The 26451-nt window shown below is 56.3% G+C and overlaps 1 protein-coding gene across 1 annotated transcript; it reads left to right on the forward strand.

The window, feature by feature from the left end:
* SH2B2 (SH2B adaptor protein 2) lies at positions 1 to 26451 on the forward strand. The gene is made up of 10 exons (XM_030029186.1): positions 1 to 53; positions 1045 to 1170; positions 10571 to 11458; positions 14603 to 14704; positions 18733 to 18824; positions 20993 to 21087; positions 21650 to 21832; positions 21958 to 22151; positions 22951 to 23122; positions 23605 to 26451. The coding sequence occupies exons 3-10, from the start codon at positions 10598 to 10600 to the stop codon at positions 23916 to 23918; spliced, it is 2013 nt and encodes a 670-aa protein (XP_029885046.1). The 5' UTR covers positions 1 to 53; positions 1045 to 1170; positions 10571 to 10597; the 3' UTR covers positions 23919 to 26451.

Genomic DNA, 26451 nt, shown 5'->3' on the forward strand with positions numbered 1-26451 from the left:
GCCGGGAGCCGCGCCGAGCCGAGCCGAGCCGGGAGCTCCGAGCAGCGGCCCGGGTGAGCGCATCCCTCCGGTACCGGATGGCGGTCGCCTTTGGCGGCGGGGGAGGGGGGGGAGGTCCCTTGTTTTCCCGGTTATTCCCCACCCCCCGTTTAAGGAACGGACACCCCCCCTCCCTCCCCACCCCCGGGCCGGGGGAGGGTCCCCGCTTGCAGCGGGAGAGCGGAGCCCCCCCCCCCTCCATCCCCCCCGGGGGAGGGTCGCTTCTGCGGCGCGGTGGAACCGGGGGGGGGGGTTGCTCCGGGCCGCCCCCTCCCCTCGCCGCCGGGCTGGGGCTCCGCACGGGCGGGCCGGGGGCTGCCGCCGCTACCGCCTTCCCCCCCCGGGCTGGTTCCTTCCCCCTCCCGGTGAGCACCGGCGCTGCTCCGGCCGGCCCCCAGCCCCGGTAGGGGGGGCGGCGGGCGGTGCTGGGGCCGCCCCGGGGCAGGCACCGCTCCGGGGGCGAGATGCCGTACCGGGGAGGAGAAACTCGGGGGGTCCCGGCGTTGCCCGGTTCGGGCCGGAGCTCCTGGGGGGTGGGGGGATGCTCCGGTGGGGGTGGGGACAACGCGCGAGACCCCACATGGATTTTTTTTTAATTATTATTATTATTATTATTTTTATTTTTTAATCATTATTGTTTGCTTGGGCTTCGCGTGAGGCTTGCAGGCTGCTTCGGGTGCTTTGCAAGGGCTTCCTCCTCCCTGCCAAGGGCAGAGCAGCACCGGTCCCGCCTGGGCAGCCAGTGCCTCCAGTTCCCGCGGGGCTCTGGGGACACCCGTGGGGCAACTGCAGCTCCTGAACTTCCTCCAGCTCTGGTGAGGCTGGGTTGCGTCACGTGAAGGCCTTTGGAAAGCAGAGGGACTTTCTCTGTGGCCCTTATTTCTAGTTTCTGCTGAAGCAGACGGTCAGGCTGGAGTATAACTGAACTGCGGCTTAGGGGTGAAACGAGCCTGGGGATGATTGCGCTCACGCCAGGGCTTGACAGTGTAAAACTTTGCCTTCCAGGCCCCTCTGAGTCGGTCTGGTCCCTCATTCCAGTGTAGAAATTCATCAGTTGAAGTTATGCGCTTGACCGGGAAGAACCGCGCTGCTGGCACCTCGGGGACCCTGTGAACTGAAACGGGAAAGGAGGTAAAACCGCTCTGTCCACCCAGCACCCTGCCCAAAATCCATGGCAGGCCCTGCCACTGCTCCTTTGAGTGGATTACTCAAACCTCCCCTCTGTGGGGATTTTTGGTTTGGTTTGCTGGGAGAGGGGTGGAGAAGGACCACGGTTGCAATTCTGGGCATCTGGGGCTGTGCTTTTAAACGGGGATTGTGTTCCTAAACCACCAGGCTCCTCTGAAACACTCGGCCCTCCTACCCTGGGGCCCTCGCCCATCGCATTTACTCAGACAGGTGGTTGTGTGCTGCCAGGAGATGGGCTTAGACGGGATCGCGAGCGCTCTTGGGGCTCCCCTCTTGCATTCCTCGGTGTTGCTTCACAGTGCCTCCCCATTGCAGCGCACCCCGGGGTGGCCGTTGAATAACTTATTTCTAAAAAAATTGCATAATTCTTGCAGAGATGCTCCAGCCTGTTGACGTGCATTTGAGAAGGGTGTGGGTTTGCCTGCCAGTGTCTGGTGTCTCGCCCAACACAAGGTGACCGTTTCCCCTGTGCCGTCAAGTGGGACAAGTCAGTGCTGGGGGCTGCAGGATGGAGCCCCTGCTCTGGGCAAGGATTTGGGGTTAAAATTGCCGCCTTCCTCAAGTGCGAGCCCCTCGGTTGGCTCAGGGGCACTGTCGTTGCTTGACCGCAGGGTTACCTTTTCTGGACGCTCCTCTTGACCATCAGGTCTGTCCCCTCTTCTCCTGGACTGGTGTGTGCACATCTCATGCACCCTCATGGCAGGGTGGTCTTGTCCAACCTCCTCTTGTCCTTCCTCCTTAGAGGTAAATCACCCATCTTTTCAAGATGAGGATGTTACTGGCTAACGCCCTTCCTCTTCCTCCTCCTCCTCTTCTTCTTCGCGTGGCAGGCAGAGAAACCCAATGATGGTTGCACATCTGCTGGTCTTGCTGAATCAGGCTGGCTGGGATGCCCCGGGGCGGTGCTGCCTTCCCTGCTCTTCTCCAGCCCAAAGGCCAGCAAAGCCGCTCCTGGCAGCGCTCCCCTCCCGGTGCACCCGTGTGTTGGTGCCCTCGCTTGCCCTTGGCCGGTTTCCCTGCCCGTAGATGCCAGCGAGGTGGTGGGATAAGGGTTGGAGACTTGTGCCTGGCTCGGTGCTCCGCTTCCTCGTGCGAGCGGAGAGCGGAGGCTGGAAGAGGGAAACTGGGGACCCTGCCACTGCGGGGAGCGCCTGGTGTGCTCCCTGCTCCCAGGAATTACAGGTTTGAATTCCAGCTGGCTCCGTCGCAGCGGAGAGGAGGAGAGGTTATCCCTAAAGGCAAGACTGCATCCCAAACCTGATTTTTGTTAAAGGGAAAACCAGAAGGGCTTGGAGAATCTGCTTGCTGGGGGAGCGTCTGCGCTGCTCGGTGCAAGGTCCGGGCTTGGGGTGAGACTCGACTGGAGCCCTGCATCCATCAACGCCCGCAGATGCTTGCCATGCTTCGGAGCGGGGGGCGGGCCAGGAAAGGGACCCGGTGTGCATCGGCTCCAGGATCCCATCGGGAAGACGGGAGCAGGTTTGTGCCCTGCTACGCCAGGTCCTGGCAGCATTTGGCACGCGAGACCCTGGGGCAGGAGAGGGGCTGCGATGGCAGTGCAGCAGGGCAGTGCCCTGGCCGGGAGCCCCGGGAAGGAGGGCTGGCGGAGAAGTCGGACACAGTCCGTAAATCCCTCCTGCGTGGTCGTGGCTGCCACGCTGGGTACGAAGCGCTGCCTGCCCGGGAGCTCCCCTGCATGGCGAAGGGAAAAGGGATGGTTGAGGCTGAATCTCCAGCCAGGGATGGCAGCCGTAACAGGGTGTTTTGGCATCATCTTGTTGAGGGGGGGCTTCAAAGCCCACTGGAATTTTTATGAGGTGTTTTGCTTAATACACCACTTAAGCAATTAGCAGCGATTGTAGCAATCCTGGGTAAGGCACGGGGTAGAATTGAATTTCCCAAGCTCAGATACCATTAGGCAGCAGTTCAATGCTGTTTGCAGGCGAGTATGAGACGGTGATGTGTATGGGGAATTACATCCGCAAAGTAAAGAAACATAATAAGAAAATTTCCTACAAACCTATGTAACTTTATCCCATGTTTATTATGTGCCATAATTGAAAAAACAATCTTGGGGGGTTTTCTGCCCTAACGAAGGGGGGATCCCCAGCAGTGAGCCAGGATGGAGGCACGCAGCGATGGCTGTGCCGTACCACATCGGGATGTACTTTGCTGGGCACCCTGCACCACTGACCTGCACAGCTCACTTCCCAAAAACACCCGCGGAGCCCCTCAATGGCATAGCAATCTACAGGGCAAGAGTAATCTCTTTAAAAGAGTTAGCACTTGTTTGGGGAATTGCAGTTGGGTTTATGTTGCGGGGCTTTTTCTTTAAATCCCCTGAGTTTCGGGTACATCCAGGGGTGGTGAGTGAGCAGCTAAATCTCCTGTTATTTGGCACGTCTTAATTCGGGAAGGGTCTGCCCTGAGGTACCAGGTCAGTAATTAATATGTAACACATGTGCGTGACACCGTGCACCCCGCTGCCACGTGGCACCAGTGATGGTCCAGGCTGGAGGTGGATGTGCAAATAGTTTTACAAGGGTGGGAAGCTGAGAGGAGAAGGAGGAGGAGGGTTTTGTTGTGGGCTGAGGGGCGGAAGGAAATCTAGGCTTAGTGAGGGAAACGCGAGATTGCTTGGTTGGGGACAGGGCTTCGGCCGCTCCTCTTGGGAAGCTCTGCTATTGTGGTGGTTAAAAATAGACTTTGGACTGGTTAGTCGTCTGTGGGAAGCTCCCTGGCCGGAGACAGGCAGGTGAGGTAGCACCTGAGGAAGAGGGAAGGGACAACAGTCTCTGACCTCCTTTACCAAAAGCTCTATTTTTTAAATTTTTTTTTTTTTTTTTTTTTTCAAGAAATTGCCAGTTTTTCTTTCGGGGCATTTAAGGGGTGTCTTTGCTTTATTTCCAGACACATCACGCTGCCTCCAAGCCCCAGGCTGCATTCATGATGTCCAGCTGTAGCGATACTTTGCACAGCATCGCATCACTGCACCCTGGGGTCCCCTTCCCCATGGGTGAGGTTGAGACCCCTCAGGTCCCATGCCGGTGTACCCGGATCAGCGGCGTGCTAAGTGGCTTGGGTGATGCTCCAGCCCTGTGCATGGGCTGGCAGCGTGGCTCCCTGCAAGCTGGATGGAATTACTCAGGGAAGAGATTATCTAAGATCTAGTGGATCTTGTCTATTAACTTGTCTTTATTTTCCAGCAGCTGTCAGCACGGGAGGTAAAATGTACACTGGGGGGATTTTGGAGGGGAGGGAGAGAAACAGCCATGTGATATGAAGTTGGTAAGAATAGCGGGAGATGGAGAAAAATCTCAGGTTTTGCTGGGGAACTCTCACGGGGCTGGGCTCTGCCTGGCTGCTCTGGGCAGACTGGCTGCATGTGGGAATGGAGAGCGTCTGTGTGTCCCCCAGCACCCAGGGGTCCCGGCCAGGAGCCGGTCCCCTGGCATAGGGTGAGCAGCGCTGGGGACTTGCTCAGTAAGTCAGCGGCAGGTGGGAGCTGCGTTCGGGCTGCGCTGCTGCGGGCAGGATGCGGCCCCCAAAGCCTGGTATATTTGCCGGAGCGTTGGTTCCTGTGGGGTTGGCATCAGGATGCAGAACTGGAGGATTGCAAGAAGGGGGGAAAAAAGGGTCATTTCTTGCCCATTTTGTCTTTTGAAGATGTCTCCCTTCAGCACCTGCGCCCTGAAACCCTGCTCTGGAAAACAGCCATCCAACGCTGTTGGGTGCTTTGGGGGCATCTGTTTTGAGAGCCGCTCCGGCTAATCCTGCGGCCAGAGGAATCCCTCATCAGCCAGCGGAAAAAGATCCGAGAAGCCTTTTTAGTCCGGACGAATGTTTTCTAGGCTGCAGGTGACAGGAGGACCCTGTGGTGCATCTGGGCAGGGAGTCAAAGCACACATTTAATGGGGGATTGGTTCAAGGAAGGTGGTTTGACCATTAAATTTGAGGCTAAAATGCTGTTCCATTAATATTTTAGTGGGATGGACAGTAAATGAGAGTAACAAAGATTGTTTCCACTTCTATCTGATTCAGGCAGCCAGTCTGATTTAAGATCTATAGGGTATAAATAGTACATGGAGCAATGAGGAGCGCAGAGAGCAATCAACTTCTCCCACCCCAGGGCTGTGGTGGGGATAGTAAGCGGGCCTGGAGGGGTGTGTAACACATAAGAGCAGATAACTTTTGCTTTTCTGCCCTACAGCTTTGTCTTCCTCAGCTCAGTCTCTGTGTGTGGTTAAAGCTCTAATGGGTCTTGAGAGCTGGGACCCTTCCCAGCCCCTCGAGGTGGCAAAGGAAGCCCCTGGTAGGAGGTCGCTTGGTCTTTGAATGCTTCAGGTGTCCGCTGTGGAAGCGGGGGACATCAGCTCCGTGGCCGACGGCATCCCCCATCCCTTTGGGCTCGCGCAGTAAGAGCAAAGATGACGCGCTTGCTTCCCTTCTGCCGTCAGCTCTGAGCCCCGTGTGCCGCTCACCCTGCCTTGGCATTCCCAAGGGCAGTCCCCATCCCGGTTTTAGCTATTTCCCCGTCTGCCAGGGGCAGGCAGTGCTTCGGGGCCGTACAGGCAGGCGCCAGGCTCCCTTGCGAGCTGCCAGAGGGGCTGCCTGCCTGCCAGGAGCATCGCCTCGCAGCCGGCTGCCGGGGGGCCGGGGAGGTATCGCCTTGCTCTTGGACCTGCTCGTGACTTGGGGATCTCCCCTGGCCCAGCACGCTGAGGTCAGGCGCTTTTCTGGGGGAGCAGGTGCCTGGGTTTCCTCGCGTCGTTCCCGCGGGATCGCCAGCCGGGGCTTGGAGTGGCATCGATCTTGCTGGAAACTGAGCAGCTTGCTGGGTCGGAGCAGCCGGGACCAAGCTGGGGACCTCCTTCCCCATGAGCCAGGGCTTCACCGCACACCTTTGTGTGGACCCTTCCTTCCTCTCCTGCCTTTCCCTGCTCCCGGCTGGGTGTGCACTTGGCCCTGGGAGCTCTCCCGTGCAGGTAGAGATGGAGGGATACAGGCTTGCCTCTCGCAACTTCCATCAGACAGTGGGTTTTTTCCCCGTTGAATTTTAGATCGCTTTGGCCCAGCCTGGCTGCGCTGCGCCGGGCGGAAGGGAAACATCTCTTTATTAGGGTTGTTTCCTTAAATAAAGCCCTCGGAGCAAGCGCTGGGCTGGCTGTTCTGGCTATCCCATGACGGGTGTTGCGCGTTCGGGTTATTAACACCTCATTAGATGTTGGTTCCTCCTCACGTCTCTGGTTCAGCAAATCCCAGTGGCTTTGTCATTGCTCCCTGACTCCTGCTTCACTGGAGACTTTTTTTTTCATGGTCTCTTGCACTTTGTGCTGACAGTTTAAATTTCATTTCTTCTTGAGGTCAGGAGCTTACTTCGACTTTCAGATCTTTCTACTTGTGTGTGCCGTCACGCATCCCCGGTGCAGGGGATGCATCAGCACAGCTTATTGGGAGATACTGTCATAACATCGCTGCCAGCGGCTGGCTCTTGCCTGCGATTGCAACCTGGGTTTCCACCTGGCCGATCCCCAGAAATCCTTTATTTTTTCCTTCCTTTTTAAACCTTGACTTGTTTTCCCAAGTGACAGCGGCAGCAGGGCACAGCTCTGCTCTGGGAGGTGTTTGGGGACCCGTGCAGGGGGGTTAGGAGCCCATCACCAGCCTGATGTCTTGGTTGCCATTCTGTGGCTTCCCTTTGACAACAAACCTCCTCGTTTTATATATTCGTATGTCTGTCCTCTTGTGTAACCCAGGCCAGGGACTCGAGGCTGTGGCCCGTGAGCCAGTTCTGGAGTCGGCAGATAGCACCTCCAAAGGGATCTGGCTCCTTCGAAAGGTGCCTGGGAGCACGCTGCAACCCTCAGTAAGATGGGCTGGAAGCGGATGGCCCTTGCTTTCCAAAAAGCAATCGCAGATTTGCTGCTTATTTTCATCTTGAGCTTATTTTCGTCTTCGCTTCCACTGTTCTGCCCAGGGATGCTGTCTGTGGCATGATAAGTTATTTCAAGAAGTGGGGCAGTGCTGTTGGTATGGAGGGGAGCGGAGGCACCGAGATTAAAGGTAAATCTATGCAGATAATTGGGAGCCTGTCTCCCGCTGAAATCAGGTGAATGCGTACGTGCCGGGGTGGGTGCCGGGGCGGCGATGGCTTTGCGGTCCCGGGGGGCTGCCCCCAGCCACCCCGCTTACTCCCAGCCTCCGTTGCTGGGTCCTGGCTGGGGGGCTCATGGACCCGCTCCGGGCAGGGGGGGTTGGAGACGCGGTGCAGGGTTGGTAAACCCCCCCACCCTCCCCCTGCCTCAGACCTGCCAGATGTCTCTCCTCTAGGCTTCATTTTTATAAATTGGCCTTTTAAAGTCTGTCATCCCCGTGCAGATGAAAGGAAGATGCTGTGATGCCTCTGCGTGCATGTGTCTGAGCCTGAGCCTGGCTGCAGTGCCTGGGTGGCGAGGCTTTTTGTTGGGGGCTTTATCTTTTTTGAAGTGCCTTTTATTTTTTTTCTTCTTTTTTTTCCTTAATCTCTCAGAGGTCGTTGCATCTTGGTTTGCCATCCGTCGGTTTTGGGCAGGCAGGCCCCACTCTGTAGCACTGGTCCTTCCTGGAGAGATGGATGGGGAGAAGCGTTCTTCCCCCCATCCGCAGTGGGGGGACATCACCAAAGCCCTGGGGCTCAACACTGGGGGCAGAGCTGAGCTGCTCCCTTCTGGCAGATGCAATTAAACCCATCGCTGTGGGGCTTTCTCTTCCCCTCTAAGCCCCTTTCTGTTCTTTTCCCTTGCTCTTGCCATGCCCGCTTGGATTGGCAGCAGGAGATTCCTTTTCACCTCCCTTTTCTCCCCAAGCCCAAATACTTCTGGCTCGAGGCTTGGTGCCGGGGCAGCTCCTGGGGCAGTGGTGGGGAGCCAGGGCTGTGAATTTTAAAGCCAAAGGGCGGTAGCCGCCGCCACAAGCTGAGTCTTTAAATTCTCTGCTTGGTGATGGATGGATAAGTAGGAATTGCATTTGCTGGGCGGGTAACAAACAGCTTTGCATTTTTCTGTTGCTTTCCTACTGTCTCTTGGGGAAATTCAGACACTGCTCCTAAACTGCAGGGATGGGTTTTTTCCCAGCTGGCATGGATCCCTGCGAGCAGGATCGCTCAGGTCTCTGGGAAAGCCCTGCGATGCTGGGGAGAGCCTCGCCGGGGATTTCTGCAGGGGCTGGAGCTCTGCTGGGGACTGGTGACGGCACTGCGGGGCATGGGGGGGCCAGCGCGGGTCCTCAGTGGCCACGTCTGTGCCCTGTCCTCGCCGCCTCCCTGGCACAGCCGGGGCACCGAGCAGCATCCCTGTTCCGAAGGTGGGAAGATGCTGCATGTCGGGGGCAGAGGCGCTGCTGAGGGAAACTGCGTGGTCCTTATGAGAGAGCAGAGAAGCCAAGCTCCCCCCGGTTCTGGCTCTCAAGCAGCTCAGGGTTTCTCTTTCCACTGAGCGCTTTTGTTGCCTGTGTGAGTTTCTCCCTGTTTGAGGGGGTTTGAGAGCCACTTCCAGGGATGGAGGTGCTGCCAGAGCACTCAGATGTTTCGTGCTGGTGGGTCAGGCAGTGTCACATCTCCGTAGGATTGTGCTGGGGAAATGGCAACCGGCTCCTGGCCACGGCTGCTGCTCTGGATCACAGCTTTTGGGGCTCGGTCCCTCCTGGGGTCTGGTGACCAACATGGTTGGGGTCTGGAGGACGAGGAGCAGGTTAGCCCAGTCCCCAGTCCCTGCCCTGATCCCGTGGCTTGTGCGGTTCATCCGAGCGGTAATTATTGGCCATGTAAGCTGCTGGCGGGTTACTGCACGTGATTTATTAGCAGGACTAATCCCTCGCCAGCAAAAGAACTGCTCTGTGAATGGAGAACAGCAAAATCCAGGGGAACTGTCCCGTCTTTCCTGAAGTCTGGCTCCCCGGCCACGGTCCCCTGGCACAGTCCCTGGCTGTCCAGTGCCGGGCAGGAGGCCCTGTGGAAGGCAGGGGTCTGGAGCATGGCAGCCGCAGAGACCGCAGGGCTCTATATTTGAGCCAGCTGAGGTGGATTAGCCAAACTGCTGCCCTCGGCGGGAAGGAGGGGTGCCTGGACACACAGAACACGTGTTTGGGGACGTGAGCTGAGCGATGCACCAGTTGCTCACTGGGCAAGGCTCACCGTCGCCAGCAGGCACCAGCCATCTTGGCACTGAGAGATGATTTTTGAGATGTGATCGCTGCTGGGGTCTCCCCGGGGAGGCGGTTCAAGCTGCCCAAAGCTAGGTTAAGAGGTTTGGGAAGTGCAGCGTAAGCACAAAGCTGGAGATGCACACATGCCCCTGCGAGTCCCACGGCCACTGGGAGAGAGACCAATGTGGAGGTCGGGCAAAGTGGTGCTTCTCCCATGGGCGTGCAGGTCTGGCTTTCAGCTCCCTTCAGCTTCTGGTGGGCTCCTGGGTCTGGCTTCTGGTTTTGGTTTTTTTTCCCCCCCCCCCCCGTACCCTACCAACTTGTTGGCCTCTGAGGACCTGTCTGGGGGTTATCTGTTATGCCATGGTGCCTGATGTTCAGCCAGGAGGGTGAGGGGCAGGGGCTGAGCTCCCACGCAGCTCCAGCAGCTCAGCTCAGTCTGACAGAGATGTGACCAGACAGTGAGGGCTCGGCCGTGGCAGGGGGACACGAGAGCAGCACCTGCCCCAGCAGAGATGTCACCTGGCCGAGGAGGGTCTGGGCTATAAAGCCTGGGAACAAGCAGCTCTGGCAGATCCACTTGAAGAAGCAAGATCTGTGTCTATTCTAATGAGTGTCTCTCAAAAAAAAAATAAAAATAAAAAAAATAATTGGTGTGGCAAAGGTTGAGGGCAGAAATACGGATGGAGAAAGAGAAGGACCAGCCGCTGGGTGCAGAGGGGAGGGTGCCACCCTGGGCACCCATGCAGGTGCCACTGGGATGCCCGGTGCTCCCTCACCCCGTGGGAGAGCTGCCGCTGTGCCCAGGCAGAGCACACAGGCGAGAGAAACCCTGAAGGCGAATCCCCCTGGGCTCCTCCGGTCGGGGACTCCTTAGCGGTTTTATGAGAAATCAATAATGCTTTTGCATGGTCATAATCGTAAAATAAGTACAATTTATGGCTGCTGCCGGGGCCAAGATTTTTTTCTAGCGTAGGAGGTGGAGAGGGAACGGCACAAAAACGCTTTCCCATGGCGCTTCCGTGTACACCGGGCGTGCAAACTGGCTCCTATATCGTGGCGGGGGGGGAGACCCCCATTTGGGGAGGGGACACGGCATGGCCGCACAGGGTGGGTTGCCCGTGTCCATGCCCACACTCACGCTGTCCCCTTGCCCCCGCAGCCCGCCGGCAGGTGGAATGGGGCAGCCATGAACGGCGATGCCCTGTGCCAGGAGCCCTCCTCCCCGCTCCCCGACTGGAGGGAGTTCTGCGAGCTGCACGCCCAGGCAGCCGCCGTCGACTTCGCCCAAAAGTTCTGCCAGTTCCTGAAGGAGAACCCCCACTACGACACCCCCGGGGCAGAGACCTCCTTCTCCCACCATTTCGCCGCCAACTTCTTGGACATCTTCAGCCTGGAGGTCAGCCGGGTGTTCGTGTCCGACTCCCCCACCAAGTACAACATCGTGCCCTTCGTGGGGCTGCAGAACTGCCACGTCCCCTACGGGCGCGAGGTCACCCCGAGGAAGGAGGAGACATCCACCGAGTCCTTGGACAGCATGGACCCCCCGTTGGGTGCCGGACGGTACCTGAGCCCGGCCCAGCAAGCGCAGGCACGCAAGGTGTCCTCCTACGGCCAGTCCCGCAGCTCGGAGGACGTCTCCATCCACGCTGCCGCCAAGCCCAAGTTCAAGAAAGGCTTCTCCCTGAGGAACATGAGCTTGTGTGTGGTGGATGGTATGAAGGAGATGTGGCATCGCAAGTCCTCTCCGGAGCCGGGCGCCGAGGCTGCCCCGGGCAGCCGGAGAGCCGAGAGGGAGCCGTGGCCGGCCGGGGGCAAGGAGCCTGGTGACCCACGGGAGAAATGGACCCACAAGCTGCGCCTGTCCAAGGTGCCCTCCTCCAAGGTGGAGCTGGTGGACATCCAGAGGGAGGGGACGCTGCGCTACATGGTGGCCGACGACACGAACTGTGTGGGGAGCTCGCAGTGGCAGAAGTGCCGCCTCCTGCTCCGGAAAGCGGTGAAAGTAGAAGGAGAGAGGTTCCTCCTCGAGTTTTATGTCCCTCCAAAGGTAAGTCCTGGATTTTCTCTGCTGGTGTTTTTCTGAGCAATTCAAGCAGCAGTTGGGCTTTGCTTGAGGCTTTTCTTATTTCCACTGCTGAGCGGGGATGAAATCCAGCTCTGGTCCGGAGGGAGATTTGGTGCCGTGTGGCTGAGATGTGAATAGACAGGACAACGTGGTTGAAACCCATCCAACCTGCAAGCCCTGATTGCTGCTGTTCACCAGGGCATAGCCCCCTTCTTCCCCACAGCCCTTGGGAGAGATGCTGAAGCCTCTGCCTGGTCCTTTGGCCCCCAAATATCAGCAATCTTGGTAGAAAAGCTCATTCCCCCATCAAGACGTGGGGTGTCCAGGCCATCCAGAGGGTTTTTTCTCTTCCCAGTGTGTTGAGGAGACATGTGATTGACCAGTGGCTCATGCAGCAGCAGTATGGCTGGGATCGCTGCCTGGGCTTTGTGCTTTAGACCTCAGAGGGCTGCTAGTCCACTTTCTGAAAGCAGGTTTGTTTTGGGTTTTTTTTTCTTTTAAAAATAATAATTCGTTTGGAGTAATTTTACACCTGCAAGGCTCCCCCCAGTGTAGCTTGTAGTGATGGGGACAGAAGGCACCAGTGATACCCTCCGGGACTGCAGCATCACTGCCACGGGTGGGTTTTGCAGCTCTCCTCCCAGACAGGCACAGCTACGTACCCTCTGGGCAGAAGAACACTGATTATTATTGTTATTATTACCCACAATATCACTTTTCCTTGCCTGCACCTGCTGTTCTTCTGTAACTTCAATGAAAGCTTCAAAAGCAGGAGCCGGTTTTCGTTGCGGCGTGTCCTCGGCACATCCTCCCTCCCCTTCTCACACGCGTCCCCCCTGCACATGATGGAGGGAAACATCCCTGTTTCCCTGGGGGAAAGGCTGAGCGGTGGAGCGGTTTGCCCAAGAAATGTAGATTCTGAGACCTTCAGTCCCCTTCTCGCCGCAGGACCGCCTTTGCTCCTGGGCTCAGCGAAGGGATGCCTTGCACTGCCAAACCCTCACCTGTGCTAACGCCGTGCTTGTGCCTCACCTGGGCTGGGTGTTCTCCTCTCTGAAGAGCACAGGGCAAATAATAAGCCGTTCCCTGGGGTGTTACTAGCTGTATGTGCTGGTAATGAAATCTCCTGTTATTTAAATACCTAGGGAAGACAAATCTCATTTACTTCATCTTCTCCAGGACTTTCCTGCTTACGTTTCAGTCCCTGGTAGCAAAGCTGGGCCAACGCAAGCCCTCGTGCCAGGCACGCACCCGGGGCTGCTGCTCCATGGGTCTTGATGTGCTCTGAACCTCTGGTAACCCTCGATTTGGTAGAGAGATGGATCCATACATTATACATAGGGACAGCAGGATATTTCATATTTTTAAACAGCATTTTCTATTTTTTGAGGCCAAAATGAACCTTGGCACTGTTGGTGTTAGTCTGTGCCTCTCGCCTAACTGTCACATCTTTCCTGATAAAATGTAAAACATGAGTTTAAACTCAAGTGGATCTCTCTATAGAGCTGCTCAGCACTGGTACGGATGGCGTGCATCGCTGGTAGCTGGCTCGGGGGGCTTCCTCGGCCCAGGGACAGCACGAGACCTGGTTGGAAGGAAACCACCGTGTCCCTGGCACGATGCACGGAGGATCCGGTGAACCCGGTGGGTACAGGCTGCGTGGAGCAGTGCTGGCCATACCAAAGGGACAATAAACGCAGGTTAAAATGAAACAACTTCTGCTCTTAGAACATTTAAAAGAGTGCTCATAGAGGCATTTTTTTTTTTAATGTATCTTGATTTGCCTCTAAAAATCAATTTTGAAATTATTTTATGGCAACTTTTATGAACATTGTCTGCTCTTCTGTTATAATCACACCCTGCTTTGGTTTGCATCTTTCTCCCCTCATCCCATCTTGCCTTCCATCTGGCAAACGATTCAGCTGTAAAAGTGGCACCAGCCTGGCACAGCTGGAGGAAAACAGTTTCTTGCTTCAGCAGCCCACAGCACTGTTTTTGTGTAGGCCCTACAAAAACTATGGTCACGTCTTTAAATCTTTAAAGGGAAGAGCCTTCCTGGAGAATACCCTTCTCTGGCTCACGGGTGAATTAACACCCTATTTTATTTCCTTTCGAAGCAGCTGCCTCTTCCTTTTTGACCTTCTCCTGTGCAAACACCGAAATGGAAAAATTCCCCGGGGCAGGGCTGAGCCCCACACGGCCGAGAGGTGCCTGGAGGCAGCGCTGGGGCCCTGGGGCTGGTGGAAACGAAACATCCTGGAGGGGAAAAAGCAGTTCCTGTTCTATCTTGGATTATTTATTTTTTCCCCCCAAAAAAGGGAACTGAACCCACTGTAGGTAACGTGCAGCCCAGTGCTCATCACCGGCCTCGTCCCATCCCGTGCGCCCAAGGTACCAGGAGCAGGTTTCGGTGACTGAATTGCATCTCTGCTTCCTGCAGCCACGATTCTCCAAATCCCGGAGGGGACCAGCCCCCGGGAGCAGCTCCGTAGGCTCCTTTGGAGGGATTTGTTATAATTAAAACAAATATCTGGGGAATTTGTTGCTCAGCAGAGACTTCAAGTGGGAGGCACCAGGTCCTGCCCCCCCATCGAGGCTCCGGCGGGTGCCAGGGTCCCCGGGGGAAATTCATTTTTCTTTATTTTAATGTAATTAAAATTCCCTGCATGGCTAAGGCTGCTGCGTCGTAGCTTCTTGATTGAAATGCTGCTCCTGCGCTGCATAAACGGGGAGTCTTCCTGGGCTGCTTTCTGCATAGGAACTGTCCCCCATCAGATAGCACATCTCCATCGGGAGAGGGTTTATAAAGGAGAGAAATAAGTGGTCTTGGCAGAGCTGGCATATCAGTCTGCGCTGGAGCAAGGAAGAGGTTTGGCAGTTAAATGCACTAACCTCCCTATCTTCCACGGGGCCGCCTCTTGGTTTAATTAAAAGAGCTTGGAGTTATCAGGCACATGAAGGAAATCAATGCGGTTTTTTCCCCCCCCTCTGTAATAACCGTGCAGGCTGAGCCGCGATCTTGCCTCTGAGAGCCATGCTGCATCGTCCCCTGGGAGAGTTTGATTCAATTGAGTGACTTTTATTTATCGATTTCTTTTAATTTTTTCTTTGTTTTTCTTTTCCCAGGCTTCCAAACCCAAGGTGAGCATCCCGCTGTCGGCCATCATTGAGGTCCGCACCACCATGCCATTGGAGATGCCCGACAAAGACAACACCTTCGTCCTAAAGGTGAGAGCAGGGCGACAGCAGTGCGTATTCCGACGGGGAACCCATCCGTGCTCGCATCCAGCCCCCGCTGCAGGGATGCTTAGTCCCCAAGGGGATCGTTGCCTTGGTTTTCGGAGCTGAGACGCCAACAGCTCTAATGTTCCCTGCGGGATCGCTGCCTCCCCTCCCTGAGTTGTGCGTGTCGTCGCCCCCCCTCCAAAATGATGCAACCTCCACCTGATGCCCAGGTATTTTGGGATCGAGCTGTTTGCCTGACTTTCACCGTGAGGTTTTCTTCTCCGTGTCACCAGGAGACGGGTTAAATTAGTGTCCAGAGACAACCTGCAAGGGGAAGCGCTCTTTGGTGTGGCTGCCTGTGGTTTTGTGACTGCCGCTGCCCCGGATCGGTGGCATGTGGTGGCTGTTTCATTGACACGGGGCGATGGGAACGGCTGTGTGGGGCCACCGAGGCCCTGGGGGTCAACCACCCCATGCAAGTCTGGGGGCATGAGCAGAGAGTGAAAGTCTCTCTCTCCCCAGAAAGAGTTTCCATATGATGCAATTAATTAGCTTAATGCTCCCTCCTGCTCTGCCGAAAGGCAGCAACCTGTCATGGCAGAACGGAGCTGAATTTCACAGGGTCCCAGCTTGGGGCGTGATGTGCTGCCGTGATGATGGACATGTTGTTGAAGATAGTGTTTCTCTCCAGCTAATGAGGCTGTGCCTCCCCGCTTGTACTAACGGACTCGTGTTCTCCATCAGAGCTGTTGGATGTGCCTGGTTGGGAGGTAGCACGTGTATGTGGGGGAACACCAGCATTTTGAGGATTTCTGTGTCCTGCCTCTGCTAAAAAACCACGTCTCTCCCTGATGCTTCTCCCTAAAAGCGTGTGGCAAAGGCAGAGCGGAAAGGCCAGGCTTCCCGGCTGAATGCACCTGCTTAAAAGCTTAGAAAACTGTGAAAGCAGAGGAGGGGAAAAAATGGAGCTTGGCTTCGTGAAAGCCCCCAAGCCTGGTAGCCTGCCTGGCACGCGTTCCTGCAGGAAATCCCTTTCCACCAAACCTGGCTCCTTATAAAGCTCCCATACCTTCTCCTGACAGCCTCCTCCAGGGCATCCTCCCTGCCCCAAGGGCTTCTTGCTGTTCAACCTCAACCTCTGCTGCGGTCGGTGTCCACAGTGGACACAAAGGATAATACAGCTGTTGTCTTCTGTGCTTCAAAGACCAACCTCATGCATTTTCTCCTCTCCAGACTGACCAGCCCAAGGTCCTCCCCGCTTTCCTTGTGGGATCTGGAGAGAGAATACCCCAAAATGTACATGGTGCTGTGGCCAGGAGCAGATGGGAAGGATTGCTGCTTCTTTGGTTGCTTCTCCCTTCTTCTTCCTCTTTATCCAGCCCAAGTTGATCCACTTGCTTTCTTCGTACCCTGATGATGATGTTGACTCATACGCAGCTTGTGGGCTGGTGTAACCCCTCGATGCTTTTTGCAGAACTGCTTCAGAGTCGTGGTTCCCCAGCCCAGACGCCCAGAGTGATCAGTGTGAGCCCAAAGCTCGCCTGTGTCCTTGTGCTGGAGGCTGGTTTCAGCTTTTTCTTCCACCAAGCATTTCTCAGCTTCAATGAGTTCATTTGAATTCTTGCCTCATCCTTCAACACACTTGCAATGCGGTGTCATCCATGAATTGATTAGGCATCCTCACTTTGCTTTTGTCCTAATCGTTACTGAAGAGCAGCACACACAGAAAGAGTCCTTGATGTGAAGGGGCTTCTGAGCATATCCCTCGGCTTTGATCGTTAGCCATCGATAACCTGTTAGCCGTCGATAACTGCTCTTGGAATATGGCTCATCAGCTACTTCTGATCATGTTTTCTAGATCTCCTTACAAGAGTCATCTTAACCACGTCTTGCTACCCTGCTTGCTGAAGTGTCACAGCAGTGTCCGAAGCGTGGCCAACGCCAAGGATGTGACGCTGCTTCTCCCCATCCCTGGGGCTGTCACGAGCACGAGCAGATGCGTTTGACAGGGTCTGGTCATGGCAGATCCCTGCTAGGGGGGAATTCAGCTCCAGGATGCTTCTTGGGTGCCTGTGGAGGGTTGGTTTCTCTTGCTGCTGGAGGAGGGCTCTGGGCTTGCCCTCTTCCCATCTTTTGGAGCCAGACATGCTCTCTCCGCTCCCACCGCTAACAGCCCTGCGACTGCTTCAGCCATTTCCTTAATTACCCCGGGGAACGCTCCAAACCCCGCCTGTCTGAACACGCCTGACCTACCAGGTACCCTCAACCCTGCTCCTGCCCTGTTCTGGCCAGGGTGCTTACCCTGCTACGGGGTTAATTGATTGCAATCGATCCTTTGAGTTACCCGAGGCAGTGAACACAGCATTGAGCCCATCTGCTGGCTTCTCATCTCCTGCTGCCTCTCTCCTGCCGTTCCAGCCGGCCTTTGCCCTCCCCTCCCGGCTGTCGGTGCAGGATGCTTTTCCTTTATTCCTGACGTCCTTTATTATTTGTAGCTCACTTTCTGCCCCAGCCCTTCTTGCTAGGACATCTTCCTGCTGCTCTTTTGCATTCCCCCTTTGCTGGCTGGACTTGCAGAGGGGGTGAAAAACCCCTCGGTGTCGGGGTATGGATTAAAGGGGCAAGAAAGGGAGCTGGCTGCCGTGGTTTCCCTGCTGCCTTCCCGTGTACGGGGCTAGTGTCCAGCCTGATCTCAACCTTTGCATGCAATGTGCCGCACTCTGGCAGGTTATGATGGGCGGAAAAGCCCCTGCCTTGTTCAGGGAGGCCACGCTGGAATAGTTTCTATCAAATTGCCTAAAAATTAGCAGGCAGCATGTCCCCACCGCCTGTCAGACACCAAGTACATGCATTTTTTTCCATTGCACAAGCAGGCACTTGCAAAATACCCAAGCCCTGCACGTGCTTTGCTTACTGTCATGCTCTGCGTGAGAGAGCAGCCCGTCTGCCACGCCAGCTTCATGCATTGCCCTCAGAATGCCAGAGAGGCTCCTTTGCTCTGGTTAAACAAACAGAGGGAGGGATCTTTGCTGCTCACCTCCGCTTCTGCTCAGGGCAGGATCACCCATGCACAGCCCTGGGCTGCAGCAGGGGAGCAGGTTGCTGCTTGGCCCCAGCCCAGGCGCTGGGCACTGCTCCCTGCATGCCCTGCTTATTTTCAGGACAGTGATTCAGTTGTTTGTGATTAATTTAATTTGCTAGGAGGTTGTCTCAGCTGGCAATGCGATACCCTCCTGGAGTCAGGGCTGCCTCACCACCTCGGGAACGCGATGTATAAGGGGTCTGGGAGGGATGCGGGGAAACCTGCCAGAGGCACACAGCATTGCATGGCGTGGCTTCTGAGACCTGCTGCTCTGTTGCTGATGTGGGGGCTTCTGGGTCCTCCCTGGCCCCAGAAAGGCCCAGCTCCTTTGGGCTTGCAATTTTGGAGGCTCTTTTGCATCCTGATTTTTATTTTTTTTTTTTCCCTGTTAAAGTGGGTTTCTCTCCCACCCTGTTGCAATCAGAAATCAGAAGCCTCATGGACCAGCAGGCAGAAAAGATAACAGAGGAGAGGTTTTAAATGCCTGGATTTAGGAGTCTGGCAGGATTTGGGGGCAGAAAGTAGCATGGCTTCTGCTGTACCTGTGCAGAGCTAGTTTTTGGGGGACACTGAGGCTCCCCAGAAGCGAGGGATGCTGTCTGTGCTGGTGTGTGGTGCCATGCACCCCCGATGCTGCCAGCCAGGTGTGGTTTTGCCACGGAGGCTGTAAAAATCTTGTGATGCATTTGCTGATAACGACGGGGTGGGGATTTTCCTCTGAGCCCTGACTTTGGTCAGTGGTCACGCTTGGACACACCAAAGCATCTCTGTGGGTCACCCCTCGGCATCCCTTTGCTGGGATGAGGCAGACAACTCTCCTGTTCAACCAAGGTGCTGTTTCATAGCAGCAGGTGAATGTGGGGGTCCAGCTGGGTTATGGGGTGTGCTTTGCCCTGGGGTGGGTGGCAGGACCCTGGCACAGCCTGACACTGTCCCGCATTGCCTGCAGGTGGAGAACGGGGCTGAATACATCCTGGAGACCATCGACTCCCTGCAGAAGCACTCCTGGGTGGCGGATATCCAGGACTGCATTGACCCTGGGTAAGGCTCGCTGGAGGAAGATGCTGTGGTGCCCTCACCACCAAGCACGGGTTGTTACCCCTGATGCAATTTTTGCTACTTGAGTTATTACAGAAAGTCCCTGACTCACGCCAGCAGAAGTCTGGAGGCAAAGTTAGCAGCCTGTGTGTGTCAGAGGTGCAGCCTTGCAGGGCACTGGCTGCTTGCTCACCCTTTCCTGCTCTGCGTCGTCTCGGCCAGGCAGAAGCAGGTGACCTGGGAACGCAGTCCTCAGCACGGGAAGCTCCTAACACCTGCCTTCTGAAGGTTTTATACTGTATTTGAGCTATTTTCTATGCCTTTTTCCAGTCCAGCATCCATGGTATATTTAAGATTCTGCTGGCTAAATTGGTTTATTTATGTTTCTATCACTGTGGTATTAATGCTGCCATTGGAGTCATGACAACCCTACCAAAACTTCTCATCTGCTTTTTCATCAGCCCATGCGTTGGGTTACACTGTAGGAAGGTTTGCGTGCCCGGTGCTGCTGCCCTTCAGCTGGCTCAGACAGGCCCAGTCCTGGGGAGGCAGGATCAGCCCAGGCGCTCCCCAGGCTCCAGGGAAACCCTGGCACTGCCCTTCTTGGCACAATTCTGGAAAAATAAGGTGTCCAAGCTTGCAGAGGTGAAAACCTCGAGCAAACCTGGAACAGGGGCTTGGAGAGGCTCCAACTGCCCCCAGGCTGCCTTTGCCCCCTTCTGCTGGAGAGATGCAATTTGGGCACTGCGGGTTCAGTCACTGTGGAGGCTGCATCTTGCAGGGAGGATGCACTAAATGCACTCCAGATCTGTGGTCCTTCAGGTCCTTTTGCTGTTTTTTTAAAACATAGAATTCAAGAAGCGAAGCTGAGGCTGGGCCGCTGATGGAGGCGAGGCTGGGAAACGGCCCTTTTTTTCCCACTGCATGTTTCAGTGCCGGTTTTCCAGCCGGAGCCAAGCACCTCGGCCATGCTCGCCTCAAGCCGCTGCAGAAACTGCCGGCAGCCCTGCACCAGCCCCTCGCTCCACCGCCGGCAGCCTCCCAGCCTTTTATGTTTGCTTAGCACCCAGCGCAGTCCCGCTTTGGCCTCCGGACGTGACTGTAAAGCAAATAATAATGAACTCCAGAGCAAATAATAATGAGCTGTTTAATACACCGACACACACGCCTGGTGCCAAGAACGAATTTTCAATCAGGTCCCGATGCTTTTGCCAAGGGCTGCACGCTGGAGCTGCTGCGTGAGCGCCCGTCGACGGCTTTTCTGCAAAGCGCTGTTGGTTTTGGTTTCCTTCCTCCCTTCTTGTTTTTAACCGGCTGCAGCTGAATGACTCCCAATGGCTGATTCACTTACTGGCCGCTAAATAATTCAGCAGCTCCCTCGTGAGCTGTTACCGCTAACGCAGCCGCTTCCTCGCTGCCTGCACCCACGTGGCTGCCGTTAAGCAAGAGTAGCCGAGTGCTGCGGGCAGCTCCGGCAGTGCTGGGCTCTGGCCGGCGGCCGGGATAAAAATAGGCTGTGGAGCAAGTTGGGGGGCTTGCGCAAGAAGGGTGCTGAAGTGCACGGGCAGGGGTCGGGCAGTAGGGATGCTCTCTGCAGGGGCCACACTACTGCGGCCCCCCCTTGGTCTGTTCCCGCTCACTGTCTCGCTCTGGGCCTCCCAGCTTGGTTTTTTGGTGTCTTTTAGGGGCGTAATTCCTGTGGGTTGGTAATTCCCTTTGCAGAAGGTGAAAGCGAAAGCGCCCTTGGGTGGAAGTCGGTGGTGGGAGTGTGTGTGTGTGTGTACTGATGTCTTGCAAAGCAAAGCGCTGAAAGTCAAGGTAACGTTTCTATCCAAACCAACAAGGTTGCAGCAAAATACTGCAGCTAGGACTGACCAGCATGACCCACACAGTGAAGGCTTTCAAGGGTTTAATCCCTCCCACGCTGGTTTCTCACCCCAAAAAAAGCCATGTTGCTTTGCCAGCCACTGCCTCTTGATGCTGTGGGTGTTTCTGTCCGTGGCAGCCCCTCCGGGAGGAAGCGAGGAGCATTGGGATGTGGTCCCGGATCACAGCTGGAATTTCATTTGGTTGAGTCCCCATCACGTGCCTGTGAGCGGAGGTGCCATGCATGCATGTCTCTGCAGTATGGCAGCCGGTGCGTGACCGTCTGCTCTGTGCTCTACCCCCAGGGACAGTGGGGACGACATCGAGCTGGCGTCCTGCGCACAGGGAGCTTGTCTGCCAGGCAGGGTGTCCTCCTGCAGCTGCGAGTTCCTGGCTGACGGTAAGGACCTACATCTCGGAAAAACACCCGCCGGGGAGGGTGGGTGTCTCTAGGTGACAGCTCTAGTTTGGAGGGGGCCAGATCCTGCCAGCAATAAAGTGGAGGAGCCTGAAGCGGGTGCTGTGGGGATGGATCTTTCTCTGTCCATCGCCTTCCTGTTCCTCGCACTTGCCCCCACCCTGGGGAGGTGGCCCACCCGTGTTGAAGACATTGATATTGCCCCTGTACATCATGGTATGTGCAGAAAATCAAGTCCCTGTCTGCAGGCACTGGGGTCTTTGGGTCCCAACGAGCAGCCTCCACCTGCACAGCCCCACCTCATCTCTATGCCAAGACACATCCGTGCCTCCCATCCCGGTTGTGCCAGGGGAAGGAAACCTGGCACAGGCTGAAAGGGAGTCCCCCAAGCTGTGGCCAGAGCCATAACTTAGCCCCGAGATGTCCCCAAGAGCCAGGGGCGCTCCAATGCGGTTGCCTTTTGAGCAGGACAGCCCCCAGCCTTTTCCAGCAATGGTGGGTGATGCTGAGCCATGAGCCCATCCCTCTGTAAATTCCCTTCCAGATGTGCCCAGGCCACCAGACAGATGTGCTCTGCCCGGCGCTCACACCACCGCCACGGCCACTGCCGTCCCCGCGCCCCACAGCCGGGGCAGGGACTCCCTGGGAGAGCTCCTCACCCACGTCCCACTGGAGAGCTTTCTGCAGACGCTGGAGTCCGCCCCCGCCGCCGGCGGGCATCTCACAGGTACCGGGATGCAGGATGTGGCCCCAGCCCTCGCTCTTAGGGGTGCACAGAGGGAGAGGAGGAAGGGGTGGGAGAGGGTGGTGATGTCTGGGTGCTCCCTAAAAACCTGCTGTTCCTGCGGACAGGGGATGACAGCGAGGCGGAGGCAGAGATCAACCTCTCCGATTTCCCCTGGTTCCATGGGACTCTTTCGCGGATCAAGGCGGCTCAGCTGGTGCTCTTTGGGGGTGCCCGGAGCCACGGCTTGTTTGTCATCCGGCAGAGCGAAACGCGGCCGGGGGAGTACGTGCTGACCTTCAACTTCCAGGGGAAAGCGAAGGTGGGTGTCCTCTGCTTCTCCCTGAAAATTAGTGCCAGCCCTGCCCTGCACCCCGGGCTCCTTACTGCCCTGTTGGGACTCTGCGAGTAAGTGGACGCCATGCAGTGACCCCAAACACGGCAGCTCTGTGGAAAGCTGCTGCACCCTGGCAGGGCATCCCTCGGGACTACCTGCCCTTGTCCCCCAAGAGCCCTCTGCACCCTGCCCAGCCCCTTCAGCATTTTCCCAGCTGGAGCAGTGCCTGCTACATGGGCATAAGGTTAAACACCCCATAGGAGCCCAGCATAGCCTGGCACTTCATCCCCTGCCCTCTTCTTGTCCGCTCCATGTCCTGAAGTACACGGATGCACTATAAAAAAAACAACCCATGTATAGTTTTCTGCTGGGTCCCTTTTCTACCAGAGGGCACACACTACGAGGGCTTGAGGTATAACTGCCTGTTCTTGTCACCTGTCCCGCAAGAAGTAGTTCAGGTGGACTGTGGGCTTCCCTAGGCTGTCTGTGTCACCAGGATTGGAGTTGCAGCCCCCCTGGCTGCACCCAGCTGCTCTTCTCTGGCTGCTTCTGTACAGTGTTCATCACCAGGAGGGAATAAACTTCTCCCGGGGCTGCAGCAGGTGGGGTTTCGCAGGTAACGCCCTGTAGCAGGAGACCCTCCCAGCCAGGCGGGGAAAAAAAGAACAGCCCTATGTTACGAGCAAACCTCCCTTGGCTGATGGAGGCGGCTTCTTCTGCTGATTGCAAGGTGAATCTCACCCTTGCAATCCCCAGCTCACCCGCTGGCCCTCTGCACTTGCAGCACCTCCGCCTGTCGCTGAACGAGAGCGGGCAGTGCCACGTGCAGCACCTCTGGTTCCAGACCATCTTCGACATGCTGCGCCACTTCCACACGCACCCCATCCCCCTCGAGTCGGGCGGCGCGGCCGACATCACCCTCCGCAGCTATGTCGTGGCCCAGAGCCCGCTGCCCGGTAGGTGCCGGGGTCGGGCAGGGGCACGGCTGCACGTGGAGGGTTGGACTGGAGCTTGGGCTGGGATCTCGCACGGACCTAAAAGGGACCGATCCCTGGGATTCCCCCCACCGACCCCCTCCCTAAAGCTGCGCCCGTGCTGGTGTGCGTGGCTCTGGAGATGCACCGAGGTGGATGTTATCCCACGGAAGGTGGGCAGGGAGGACCATGCAGCAGCAGGGCAGTGCCGGGGTGACCCGTGTGTCCTTGGCTGTGGGTGTCAGTCCCCTGGCTCGGGAAGGAGAGGAGCAGAGGGGTCTGTGGGACTCGGAGCATCTTGCTATGCTGGGAGAGGGTGGGCAAGGAGGGTTGGGGAAGGACAGGATCAAGGATGGAGAGGGTGAGCCAGGGAGAAGGTGGGTGTGGGAAGGTGCCGGCGAGGGAGAGGGGGGGCCAAGCCCCCAGGCAGCATTGGAGGGGTCAAGCTCCTGTCTCCCTTGCAGATGCCGGCCCCCTGCCAGCCCTCGTGTCACAGCCGCCAGGCTGCCGGGTCGACCTGCCGCCTCCGCACTACTTCTGCAGCACAGCACCCGCTGGCCCGCCAGCCCCACCGCCTGCCGAGGGGGTGGCCGTGGCCCCCGCTGTCACCGTCCCCGCACCCTACCACCGCCTGGAGGGTGCCCTGGGCCCCCGGAGCCGCAGCGACAGTGCCGAGCGCCGGCCAGAGCCCCCCACCACCAGTGCCGAGGACTACCACGAGGCTGACGGTGCCCGGAGCCGGACCCGGGCAGTGGAAAACCAATACTCCTTCTACTGAAGCCCCCACGCCTGGGGGCTTGGATGGTGGGGGGATGCGGGGCACCCATGCCCCTCACCACTGCACCAGCCTCACCACCTCCTCCTGCCACCACCAGCAACCTAGCCGGGATGTCCTTATCGCTCCCTGCTGCTTTTAGGAGCCGTGTCAGCGGCAGGCGATGTCCTGGCTGGAGCCGGCACCAGCCCCGAGGCTGGGGCAGTGCTGGGGGTTTGGGAGGCTGAAAGGGTCAGTGCCATTTTGGAGCTTGCAGCCTCTTCTCTTTCCCTCCGGACTAAGAGCTCTTCTGGGGCCAAGCCGGGGTCCCTGCATCTCTTCCCCAGGGATGCCCATCGTGAGATGGCAGCCTGAAGCTATGACGGGCTCCATCCTCCAGCCAAAGCACCTTGGCACGTCCCCTCTGGGGTGAGAGCCCAGTATGGCCAACATCCCTTCTGACATCATTGCCCTGCAAATCAGTTGCCAAGGGACTGTGGCATTTTGGGATGACAATGGAAGTGGCAGATCCCTATGCCGAGGCTTTTCTCGCACACATGGATCTGTGAGCCTGAGAGGGCACTGCTGCAGAGGCATGAGGGTTTATCCAGGCTGGCTTTCAGGCTCCCTGAGGCATGTGTTTCCCACCCTCTGCCAGGAGAAGATTTTTTCCAAAGCTTAATGAATCGCATTCAAGGAAGGCTTTTCCTGCTGTCCTGCCATTTCTGTTCCTTTGTCCTTTCTCTCCTTGTTGTACCTATGGAGAGTCCCTAGATAACCCCTTTCTTCCTCCCTCTCTTCCTTGCTTTTTCAAAACCTAAGCTCTGCAAGGGCATCAGCTCAGCCTTCTGCCTTCTCTCTACCGCAGCCAGGCAATATTTTCCACTGCTCAAGGCAAACCTTGAAAAATATGACAACACCCATGCCTTGCATCAGTTATTAGTCATTTGGGATGTCTTGGGGGGGGTCAGACAGAGGCCAGAGGCTGGGTCCAGAGGTAAGGGGCAGCCTCACCCTGCAGGTGCTCAGCTGGGCTCCCAGGAATGAAAACACTACACATCTTTAGTAGATGCTATTGAAGGATTACTTTTTTTTCTTCAAGAAATAGAAATGCCCAGGAAGAGCAAAAGGAATGGGGCTGCTGCCAGGTGGGTGAACAGCCAGCTGACATGGAGGGGCCAGGCCAGGCTGACTGCAGCGACGGGCACAATTGCCCTCACTGATGGCTGAAGTCCTTCCCCGCAGAAGTAAAACCCTGCCTGCAATGGTTGTAGCAGCACTGCTGCTGGGAAGGACCAGGCACTGCAGTGGTCACCGCTACTTGGTGGCTTTCTGATAGACCAGTGCAGCCACATGTATCTATAGCAGAAAAAAAGAGGTCCCTGGTAGAGGTGAGCCCTGGAAGAGAGTGTAGAGCAGAAACCTGCTGTGGCCAGGTATGCACTATCTTGTCAATGCTTTTACTACAGGTCACTGAAGCTCTTAGGGTGGTTTTACAGGCCAGGCTGCTTACTGGGACTGCGTGCCTTGTAGGGGGTGGGAGACCATCCAAAAGGGCAGCTTTGCTTGCAGACAAAGTACTCGCACATCCCTCTTGGTTTGCCTCACACAGCTTATCTTCCCCATCACCAGGACTCCTGGCTCCTCATGTGGCTGCCAGGCCTGGGTGACAGTGCTAGCAGGATCTGAGCGAGGTGGCTTTGAAGTGTCTGGATAGGTCTCCAGGTAGAGCAGATCTCACTGTACCCAGCTAGAAGTTACCACTTAGTGCAAAGAAAGGTACAAGCCAAGCCACAATCTGCTCAAAACCCCTTGAATTTGCCTGGAGTTTTGGGTTGGGTCAGATTTTATTTTTTTTTTTAGGTGCCTTCTTTCCCGAGCTAGCAAAGCATGTCCCCAGCGCTGGAGTCGCTTGTCTTTCCCACTTCAAGAGGGCAGCGAAATTGTTTCCAAGGCTCCTTGCCTCCTCCTGCGATGTGAGAGCTGCCTTTCTGGCCCATGGGTGCATGAGATGAGGGCTGATGGATCTCATTCCTGCAGCAAATGCCACCTTCTCCCCAAATGCATGGCCCTTCAGAAGGCAACAGGAGCAGTTTGCTCTGGTGGGGGTATTTCTCTTTCCTCAGCACAGCTAAAACCCAGCTCAGAGGAGCCCATGCAGCAGGGAGAGGCCAGATGCTCTTGGCTGATGGGTTTAACATGGACCTGCTTCCTTCACACACACACTGTGAATGAGGGGGCACCTCTGGAAGCAGCACATTGTCACTCTTGTTCTTCACTGAGGTCCCAATGGGCCAGGTGGTTGTAGATGGGAGCACTGCCTTACAGACCTTCAGATGTTGTCTGATTTTTCACCTTCTGCATCACGGGATAGGAAAAGGAGGGGGAAGCAATGATCTACAAGCAAAATTGTTAATTTGTAAATAGGGAAGAGCCTGGAAGTTTACTGTTCTGTAGAATAAATTAATTTTATTTAAAAAAAAAAAAAAGGGAGGACTTGTTAAACAAATGGAGAATTCAAGTTCCAGTTTTAAAATAAAATCACTTGCAGAAAGGA

The sequence above is a fragment of the Aquila chrysaetos genome, chromosome 10 (genome assembly GCF_900496995.4).
Source record: "Aquila chrysaetos chrysaetos chromosome 10, bAquChr1.4, whole genome shotgun sequence".
NCBI lineage: Eukaryota > Metazoa > Chordata > Aves > Accipitriformes > Accipitridae > Aquila > Aquila chrysaetos.